The sequence below is a fragment of the Puntigrus tetrazona genome, chromosome 22 (genome assembly GCF_018831695.1).
Source record: "Puntigrus tetrazona isolate hp1 chromosome 22, ASM1883169v1, whole genome shotgun sequence".
NCBI lineage: Eukaryota > Metazoa > Chordata > Actinopteri > Cypriniformes > Cyprinidae > Puntigrus > Puntigrus tetrazona.
In genome coordinates this window covers 3,644,678-3,655,542 of record NC_056720.1, presented here as the reverse complement: position 1 = coordinate 3,655,542, position 10,865 = coordinate 3,644,678, and the positions used below count along the sequence as shown (strand labels likewise).

General features: G+C 35.8%; 2 protein-coding genes across 2 annotated transcripts; one reads left to right on the top strand and one right to left on the bottom strand.

The window, feature by feature from the left end:
* Positions 1 to 877: 877 nt before the first annotated feature.
* LOC122328128 (major histocompatibility complex class I-related gene protein-like) lies at positions 878 to 3,473 on the bottom strand. Its single transcript, XM_043223838.1, has 5 exons — positions 3,430 to 3,473; positions 2,628 to 2,854; positions 1,870 to 2,184; positions 1,649 to 1,759; positions 878 to 1,570 (listed from the first exon to the last, which is right to left on the bottom strand). The coding sequence occupies exons 1-5, from the start codon at positions 3,471 to 3,473 to the stop codon at positions 1,527 to 1,529; spliced, it is 741 nt and encodes a 246-aa protein (XP_043079773.1). The 3' UTR covers positions 878 to 1,526.
* Positions 3,474 to 3,533: 60 nt separating this feature from the next.
* LOC122328127 (major histocompatibility complex class I-related gene protein-like) lies at positions 3,534 to 10,616 on the top strand. Its single transcript, XM_043223837.1, is given in 10 exon segments — positions 3,534 to 3,804; positions 4,130 to 4,390; positions 4,484 to 4,611; positions 4,614 to 4,740; positions 5,428 to 5,537; positions 6,191 to 6,202; positions 8,713 to 9,010; positions 9,086 to 9,364; positions 9,435 to 9,725; positions 10,511 to 10,616. Coding segments are annotated over 10 exon segments (1,623 nt in total). The 5' UTR covers positions 3,534 to 3,758; the 3' UTR covers positions 10,582 to 10,616.
* Positions 10,617 to 10,865: the final 249 nt, after the last annotated feature.

The following is a 10,865-nucleotide window of genomic DNA, read 5'->3' as shown; positions in this document are numbered from 1 at the left end:
CATCGCAAACATTTCAATTGTATCCATCCTAGAACTAAATACATTACATGCGATTCTCTATAAAATGGCGCCAAGTTATTGTTGTTGTCATTCTGTACAAAAACTATTCTCTTAGCTTCATAATATTACGATTGAAGCACAGAGAATTCAGACGATGTCTTTTATTCGCTATATGGACAAAAGTATTCAGACCCCCTTCTGTAGAAGAGAAAAAGGCACTTCCAAAACTGTGACAACAAAGACGGAAACATAATTTATGTGTTTAAAAATCGATTTCCATCTCTGCTGGAACAGTGTCTAAAATGACTGCACCCATATGTTCAAGTCAACGGTGTTTGGTGATGAGTTTTTGCTCAAGGACTGCGTTTGAAGTCACTCCAGAGGTGTTCAGCTGGGATTGGGACTCGGCTTTTATTCAGACCAGTCAAGTTCTTCCACAGTCAGTCATTTCTTTTTTAACCTTGCCTTACGCACAGAGGCATTGTCATGTTAGAATAGAAAAAGCTCCTGTACAAACTATTGCCTTAAAATAAGAAGCACACGATTCCCTAGAATATCATTTATATGCTTTGTTAACATCCATGAGTACAAATCTTAATGTTAAAGTAGTCCAAAATATTGACCCAGTGACCAAATACTTTTGGAAATGTATCACAGACATTATTTTTGAGAGCATCCTCATTATCCTCATCGATGTGGTCTTTCTTTGTCTCTAAAGACTTAACACATAGTTGTCACATTTAGGAGTTAAAAGCTGCGTAGCATGATCTGTAAAACACGTTTGAACATGCCTGAATTTCTATTATTCTATTATTTATACAGAGAATGAGACGCTGAACTCGCTCAGAAAAAAAAGACAAGTATATAGAGGGGTATGATTTTAATTTAGTACAAAATATGACGAGAAAGAAACGGGTGGACACATGGTGATGTTGTTAAGATCTCATCGCTGTCATTTTTTAATTCCGTTCTGTTAACCACAAGCTCTTTCCGATCAGAAACCATTAGACAGACGTCATAGTTTTTCGGCAAAAAATAAGGCACATATTGAGTAAACAGAAAATGACATAAAATACATTATGTACATAAATATACAAACATGTCTTTGGAAAAATTAATTCTCCATAAAAGAGATCATATTTAAAAATGATTGCAAATTACTGCAAATTCAAATTTGAATCGATATTATTTATTTTTATCTATTTATAGTTCTTAAAAATATTCGTTTTAAAGACATGCATGGCTTTAATTATTTATTTTTTTATAATATTTATCAATATCAAGTAACATCACTAAGACAAATATCGCAAATATATTTCGATGGTACAAATACAAATAGTATTCTCATAGCTTCATAAAACTACAGTGGAACACTTGATGTTCTTTCTCCGTTTCCGGACCGTGATCTTGGTAGGACCCTCGCTGTCTGTGGAGGGTCAGAGAGCTCTCAGAAAAGTCATTAGATGTTTCTTCATCTTTATTAAAGGACTCTGTTTCTTGGAGAGACGGAGGCTGTGGGTCGTCTTCTACGTCTGAGGAACCGTTTGATAATTCATTAAACTCTTGCAGTCTGTGAAGAGAGAGAGAAATAACATTATCAACGGATTCAGATGATAATTAAATCTCACAACAGGTCGTTGGTACTTACAAGGTATGAGTTTATTCCAGTTTTTCCCAAGTATATAGACCAAAATTAAAATGACAACAACTAGGATAGTAATTAAAGCAACAAGCCCATATGAACCATCTGATGCAGAACCTAAAACACACAGAGAAACACATGCACAATATACAATGAATAATAACAAAAATCAACTTAAAGCAATAACGTAAAGGCGTTCTAATGTGTTAAAATGCACTTAAACGTACTCTTGCTGTCCTCCCCATTCAGGATCTTCTGGTTTTCTGTTTCCTCAAATGTAGCTTTAGAAAACTTCAGTAACTCTTTCAGCCAGTCCGTGCACTCGTGTTGATAGTACCGTTTCAGGAAATCAAGCCGTTTTCTGTCATTGTTCCACTCCAGCACCGTGGGTTCTGCCTGCGGTACATGTGGAGTGTACCTGTTCTCCTTCAGGTCCAGTGAGATGAACTCCTTTCCATCACAACTGTACTCCTCAAACCCGTGAGAGTCTTCAGTCTCATCGTCCCAAACACATCCATGCACCCTCTCATACATATAATCACCTGAAGAAGAGAGGTAGATAATGAGATACTTTATTATTATTATTATTATTATTATTATTTTACAAGATAAACCTTTGATGTTTCTAAATGTAGTATAAGTAAGGAATTATGTTACAAGACTCCTCTTGATCTCAGTAAGGTTTTTGGACCTGGATGCACACTGTCCTGCTCATAACATAGATTCTTGCCACAAATAATAAATATTGATAGGTTATGCATGCAAAATGTATGCTTCAACGATATTACAATAGTAGTGCTCTTATTTTCCAGTAAATGTAGTCGATAACTGAGGTTTTATTTGAATGAAATGAGAGAATCTGCATCGTGAGACATTGCAAAAGTGTCTTTATACAGCATTGCTGTTGATGCTCGAACACTAGTGACATTATTGTGTATAACAGACCGTATTTCAGAGAGCTATGTAATAAGGCACTTTAACTCACTATGTAACTGGCTGAATTGTTTGCTGGTCTGCCGGACTCGTTCTCTGATCTCAGTGTAGTTGTTCCATTTATCTCCAGATGCAAACTTCTCCATCCAGTACTGTCTGGGCATCAGCTTCTCTGTCTCATTGTCATAATAATCAATCTGTCGTCCATCCAGAGTAGATACGGAATAAATCTTGGGTATTCCTTCAGCCGTGTCTTCATTTAGTCTGGTGTATGTAGTCCTGAAGGTGTGTGACGCTGAAAGCAACATCAAAAAAACACCATAAAGCCCTTAACCACGATCAAACACCACATAGTGTCATAAATCTAATTATTTTTAACACTAAAATCCTTACATTTAATATAAATTCAAGGTCGACCCCTTTTCGGGCTGTCCCTGTTACTATAATATAATAATATATTAACTAGTAACTTGCTAAGGATTTTATAATATGCAATTTTTAAAAGATATGACAGATTTTTACATTGCTAGGAGATTAATAATTTGCGGACATATAGTCATGTGTGACTTAATCATCATCTAATCACTAAATGATTTATAACTCTATCTTCAAAACAAACAAACAAACAGTATTAACATATCACTTACGAATCATTTATGAACAAATAGTTATGTTTTGTAAATGATCATTAACTAATCGCTTACGAACGCCTTGCAACTGAACGTTATTATAAATTGTTACCGATTTTTTTTCCGCCTGTTTAACACACGGAAGCAACTAAAGCCCTTGTCGACAGAAACCGACATTTAAATGACTTTAATCATACTTCAAAAACTTTATGGAATGAATCTCACCTGAATGAACCAAAGGTAATGTAGATGAAGAAAATAAAGTTCATCGTTGACAAAAATCCATGAATTCCTTGAGTAGTCGTCGGAGAAAACTCTTTAGCATTAGCCACAGCTGAATCGAAAGAAAACTAGTTACTGAACTCGTCTTTCCACCTCTAGACAAACAATCTCAGTATGGAAATTAAGGGCAGATCTCACAACCTGATGTAACTTGCTCAGTGAAGCTCATTCAGTTCATGTTTTTCCTTTCGATTTAGGTGCGGCTAAAGTTTTTGCTGTGCTCTTCAAGACTACGCCAAAAACGGTCCGAATTCACATAATTTTTATCTGCAATGAACTTCCTAAATTTCTTCATCTTCGTACCTTTGGTTCATTCAGGTGAGACTTGTTTCATAAATTCATTTGAGCGATGATTTCTGTCAACAAAGGCTTCAGCTGCTTCCGTGTGTTGAGCTGACTAATGTTTTTAACTGAATAGATTTGGTCAGAACTGTATTCACGGTCACGAAAATGTGTCCGAAAGAGTGAAACTAGTAGATCTCCAGCCAAAAAAAAAAAAAACCTAAACGTCATCTTCTCAAAAGAACATGAAAAAGCCAGAAATAGTTTTCAGTGAGATTTTGAGTGTCTCAAGTTCATTTATGATACTGTATTTGGTGTGTATTTATGCTTGAGAACTTTGTCTTTGTTGAATATTTTTCAGCGTCACACACCTTCATGACTACATACACTGAAACACATGGACAGGGAGGGATCTCCGAGATTTCTGCTGTATCTACTCTGGATGGACGAGAGATTGATTATTATGACAGTCAGGTGAAAAAGCTGATTCCCAAACAGGACTGGATGCAGGTATTTGCTTCCTCAGAATCATGGAAAAACTTCACTAATATGAGAGAACGAGTCCAAGAGACCAACAAACTCAACCTTCGCTTTCTAATGGAACAGTTCCATCATTTGCATGGTGAGTAATACTTTATACTAAAGGTTTACACGTGAAACATTACGTTATACATTAAAAATAGAGCAACTCTTATGGTTTTCACCTGTTCTTCAGATGTTCATACCTATAAACGAATATATGGATGTGATTGGGATGATCGGACTGGACACTCAAACTGGTTTGATCAACACACTTATGATGGAGAGGATTTTATCTCACTGGATGTGGAGAACAACAGATACATCACGCGTCTGTACCACAGGCTTTTAACACAATGAACAGCTGGAACGAGAACAGACATAAGCTTGCCTATCTAAGAAAATACTATAAAGATGAGTGTGTTGGCTGGGTCCTGTATTTACAGACAAGAGGTACCTTGTTTTTCGTCAGAGTAGACTTATTATTATTATTATTATTATTATTATTATTAAGTTATTAATGCATTACTTTATTTCCTATGCTTTGCTTCATTAAAACAAAGTTATAATTCTGTCATAATTTTCTTCACTTTGAGAGTACTTGTGTGAATGTCTTACGTTCTGCGGTAGCGAAGAAGATACTTTGAAGAACGTTTTGGGTCACCATTGGCTTCCATAGTAGTTAACAAAGTACTATGGGAGTCAGTGGTGTCCAAAAACAACCTGGTTACTTACTTTCTTCAAAATATCTTCCTTTGTGTTTGGCAGAACCAATAAATTCACACAGGTTTAGAAGTACTCGAGCACGAGTTAATGATGACAGGATTTTTGGGTCAACTGATCTTTTCATTCAAAGTGACTAGGAAAAGAGTTATGAAATCAGTCTATATGACTTGCAGGCCATATTTTTCTAAGTCTTCTGAACTCATACGACATTTTTAATCAAATATTTAAATCAATTGATTTCAGCTTTAAGATTGAAAGTTAAATTTTGTTAGTGATTTAAACCCTGGACCCAACTATTTAATAGCTTGTTAATAGTATGATTATCATTTCATCGTTATTGTTTGAACCTCATATTTCTGTTCCTGTTTTTATTGTATTTTATTTATTTATGTGGGTTTTTATGTTATATTTTAGGACCTAAAGAAACATCCTTCTCAAGGCTTATGCATGTGATATACGTATTAATAGCCATCGTCATAATCCTAGCAGTCCTGAATACTGGTACTAAAGTCCTGGCTTGCAAAGTAAGTATACTTATTTAAATGATTTCCTCAGCTGTATAATGATGGGAATGTCCTCGTAATTAAACAAGCATTTAAACATTTTACTTTACGCACATTTTACTCATTAGCAATTGCTTTAAGGTGGAATAAAACAGAGCCAATGCTTCACTAATGTTAGAAATGCATGTAAAAACGTTTAAATGCTAGTTTTGCTAATGCAAAAACATCTTCATATGTCAAGAAGTTCATCCATTTTGGGGCGTTTACTCGGACTACAGATAGTCCCATCTTTTCAGACTAGTCTTAACATAAAGAGTCTCATCTAACAATGTTGTATGGAATAAAATGGTTTTATAATACTATATATTTAAAAACGATTGCATTTTAAAATACTGATCTAATATTTGGCTCTTGTTTTGTGATATACACACATGCATTGATTTAACGAACAGCAATAAAAGATTAAATCGAAAGCTGATTGCAAAAAAAAAAAAATTGCTGAATTTATTGCAAAAAAAGTGATTTGGAATTGATTTGAATGCTGTTTCAGTGACACAAAAATGGTGTAATTAAAATATCTTAATTTAATTAATATTTACGACGAAGTGAGGAAAGTGTTGCATGTTGATGAAGATCAAGAAAAAGTTTCCTTCAACCATCTGCACTTTCCCCAGATTTCAGAAATCGTCAGGATGTGGAAGAACAGATGATCACATGACCCAACAAACACACTTTCTGGATATTAACATTTGTGTAAATATCAGCTGAATGTACCCTTTGTGCTAATGTTTGTGTGATATTTTCTTTCGCCACATTTTTCACGTATCTATAAATTAATAGAATCGTAAATGTACAGTGCACTGAATGAAAGAAGTTTGAGATGCAACTTTTGTGAGTTTTAAATGACACCTTTAATAAGACATGCAGTTCATATAATGCACATTTTACACCAATCCATCAAAAAACAAACCAAAAATTATAACGATGAACTGTAATATGTAATTAGGTCTATCAAGTGTTATTTTTACTTTTGATTACTTCATCCAATTGCTCCAAAAGCAGAACATGACTGAATATGATTTTTTGAAGGTCAACTATTAGTGTAATCCTACATTAATATATGTATGACCTTACTTTGCAGAGCCGAACTATGAGCTAACCGTCGCTTTCTGACCGTGAATCCAGTTCTGATCTTTACTTTAGCAACCATGTCATTCTGTTAAACACAACTCGTGGTTTCAACACACGGAAATAAAAGGGCTTGCTGACAGAATCCATTGTTTAGACGACTTTATGAAATGAAACTCAACCTGAGTAAGCACCTGAATTGAGACGGTGTACCCTGAGGTGACGTGTTCTCAGGAATCGTTTTTCCTGTCGAGGCGTGGATGATCTCCGATGACTTCACGTAAAGATCTGGGTCAAATTCACAGATTTTCATCTGAAATGAAATTTCATATTTAAAAGCAGTGTATGGTACAAAGTACATCAATAGACTGGCATATTAACATTAAATCAGTTAATGAAATTACGGTATTTAACTGTAAATTTAAAATATCAGCGTTACCATATTTTTACAGCCGAATTCTGGCAACCATAGTTTTTTTTTTTTTACAGTGTACCTTTTTGTTTACACAGGTGAGATTTGTTTTATAATAAGTTAACAAGGCTTTAGCTCTTTCCGTGTGTTCAAACAGACAGATTAACATAACTGACAGACTTTAGTTTTTATTGTATTTGCAATAAAATAATTTCAGTATTTTCCAGTGATGTGCGTTTTAAAAGGCAGTAAAAGAGAATTAAAGACTTCCTGTACCACATTTCTGTCAAGGATGGTTATCTCTGTATAAATGTTGATTTTAAAATATAGCTGAAACGAAAAAAAGAACAAAACAGACATACAGGATGGGGCTTGGCTTTATTTTTCGCGTGAGATTGATCGGATGACTGTGGTTGCTACGTCCTTATCGTTTTGATTTGAGATTACGAGAAACATGACTATATATGAAAAGGAATTTATAATAAATAAAATGCTTGATAAATTATAATTGAATGTTAATTTAATGGTGACTCTATGTCTGTTCTGTTTAAAGTCTTGCTTTGGATTAGCTCCTCCTCACCTGTTGAAAGGTCGCTAAGAGGTTTGTCCTCGTTATTTGGATTAAATACTATTTTACTTGTATTTCTGTGTTTGTGTTTGTTGAATACTTTTTTGCCCAAGTGGGCTATCAAAATAAAGCGTTAACCAGAATGATTGATGGGGAAAAGAAAGGTTACTGAATAAGCCGGTCAACCTGTGAGTAAAGGTTTCCTCTTTAAACATCCGTATTAAAACTCTTTATCTAGAGCTGCTTCCTCCCTCAGTTACCACTTCTTCCTGTTGAAGTGACGAAGACTACGCCGTTTCTTCAGCAGTCCTTGACAACTGTACTTATTTGAAGGTCAGATGTATGGATTTCTGGCCAAAATGGGGCTCATCGTTTTCTTCATCTATATACCTTTAGTTTACTCAGGTGAGATTAACTATCGAAATTATTTTGTATTTTTAAATACTTCAACTCTGCTCTCGCCATGAAGATAGCCATAGTGTGCTAAATTATGCAAGAAACATGCTAGCTGTGCTGTGGTAAAACATGCCAGCTAGCGGTTTGTTAAATCAAGCTAGAAACATGGTAAAACATGCTAGCGGTGTGCTTAGCCATACTAAAACATGTTAACAATGTGTTAAATTATGTTAGAAGCATGCTAAAACATGTTCACAGTGTGTTAAACATGCTAGAAAAGTGTAAAAACATGCTAGAAACATATTTGATAGCTCAGTTAGCCTAATGCGATACACATAGCAAAGAATTCCTTTTAATATTTTATAGCAGATACAATATAGAAAGCAATATAAGGAGTTAGAGAATATATATGCAATTGACAGAGGGGTCAGGGGAGTGTGTTTTATAAATAACAACAAGACATATAGATAAAACAGAATTAAAATAGATCCTAGATTAAGATGGAATAGTTGTGTTTTTAGCCGTTTCGTGAAGATGGCTAAGGATTCAGCTAACAACCACACATTATAGCCTAGCAACTGCCTATACACTTCAGGATTTGAAGTAACTATTTTAAACTTTCAGGCTTGGTTAAGCCTAAAGTCTGTCTTGAAAAGCTTTATCTAATTCATGCAAAAGTTGATATGTGACAGTGTATGGGGTTTCTAACAGTTTCTCTCATTGTTTGTTCAGCGGAGCATAGCTTCAGAACACTTTACTCTGAAATGAATTTACCAGATTTCCCAGAGATTTCTTCTTTAACTACTCTGGACGGACAACATATTGATTATTATGACAGCGAGATAAAGAAGCTGATTCCCAGACAGGACTGGATGAAGGAGTTTATATCTGGAGACAGATTCGTAGAATACACTGAGATCAGAGAACACGTCCAGCAGACCAACAAAGTCAACCTTACTGTCCTAATGGAGATATTCAATCAGTCACATGGTGAGTTAAAATACCATATTATTACCTAAAACAATGGAAATAGAGCAGATCTTATGGTTCTCATTTTCTCTTCAGGAGTTCACACGTATCAGAGGATGTATGGATGTGGCTGGGATGATCAGACGGGAAAATCATATGGGTTTGATTATCACGGTTATGATGGAGAGGATTTCGTCTCGCTAGACCTAACAAAGCTCCTATACATCACAGTTGTACCAGAGGGGTTAATAACTATCGACAAGTGGAATAATGACAGAGTCCAGCTTGAATTTCTATGGCAATTCTACCAGCATAAGTGTGTTAGCTGGTTGAAATATTTCTTGAAGTTGAGGGAAGCAGATTTAGAGATAAGAGGTAGTTGTCTTCAAGAATTCACTTTGATCAAGTATTATATTTTAATGATGTTTTTTTTTTTTTTTTTTAGCTCCTCAGGTGTCTCTGTTACAGAAGAATCCTTCTTCTCCAGTACTGTGTCAAGCCACAGGTTTCTACCCAGCAGCAATGACTTTCAGCTGGTTGAGAAACGGACAGGATGTGGATGAGGATGTGGATCTCGGAGAGCTACTACCAAATGAAGATGGGACCTTCCAGCAGACATCTGCTCTCCGTCTTCTGCCAGATGAGTCTGAGAAGAACCAGTATTTCTGTGTGGTGGAGCACCAGACGAAGACCATCAGGAAGATTCTGAGCCAGAACGAGATCAAGAGTAACATCAGTAAGTTGGTAAAATGAAAGCACACCCAAAAATGATCAATCACCCAAGATGTAGATGCATTTTTTCCCTTTCAGACTGAAAACAAAGCATGTTAGGTAGGACAAAATGAACAACAGTGACTCGTGCTGATATGTTACATCAGGGGTCCTGGAGAGCCGCAGAGTTTTGCTTCAACCCTGATCAAACACACCTGAACAATTTAATCAAGGTCTGAAGGGTAACTAGGAGGCTAGAGGCAGGTGAGATTTTAACTAGGGTTGGAGCTGAACTCTGCAGGACCGGAGTTCGCCACCCCTGTGTTCAATTCTTATGAAGCGAAACAATTGCAAGAAACTGAACATCATTGTTATCCACAACAGACAAACACAGAGGTTTGTTTCCGGGACTGGTTGAGCGAATCAACTAGTCTTATTCGTAAATATTTTTTCCTCTTTATGACTGTTGGAGGAACTGGATCGATGAAAGATTCATTCATCACTGGATCAGACACACAGGTATATTGGCTCTTTCTGAGTCTGAGTTTTGATGGAGTAAGAGTAGATCTGTGCTGCTCGAGCCAAAAAAAGGTTCAGTCCGATTTGTTGAAGTTATTCATCCAGTTCACTGAAAAGAATCTGCTTAATTTGTGAACTGTTCATCACTGAACCGTTTGCTTGAGGCTCTGGATTAGATGTGATAAAACTAAATAATGTTCAGTTTCTTGCACCGACTGCTTATTTCCCTTCATAAGACCTCATTCAACTGATCAATCAATCAATTTGTCTACCGTTCATGTTTTTCTTCAGACAACTGGTACACCCGGTACTTATGTGTGGTTGATCACAAGGTAAAAGACCATCCAGAAGATTCCGACTGAGATCAAGAGAACAAACAGTATGTTTTTTATAGTGCTTTTTTGGTTATGTTTTTATGGTATGGTTCACATCCATAGGAAAGCCCATCTGGTGTTTCTCGAAAAATCTCAAAACATTTGTCTGTGTGATGAGAGTATTCATAATCTTGATTATTTGTACTTAAGTCTGTTTTTTTTTCTCAGATTCTTTGTTCGCGATTGATCAAACAGCCATTCAACCGCTGCCTATGGTCCACAATAAACAGCTCTTATTCTTAGTCTCATATAACCAAACAAGCTGGGATAAA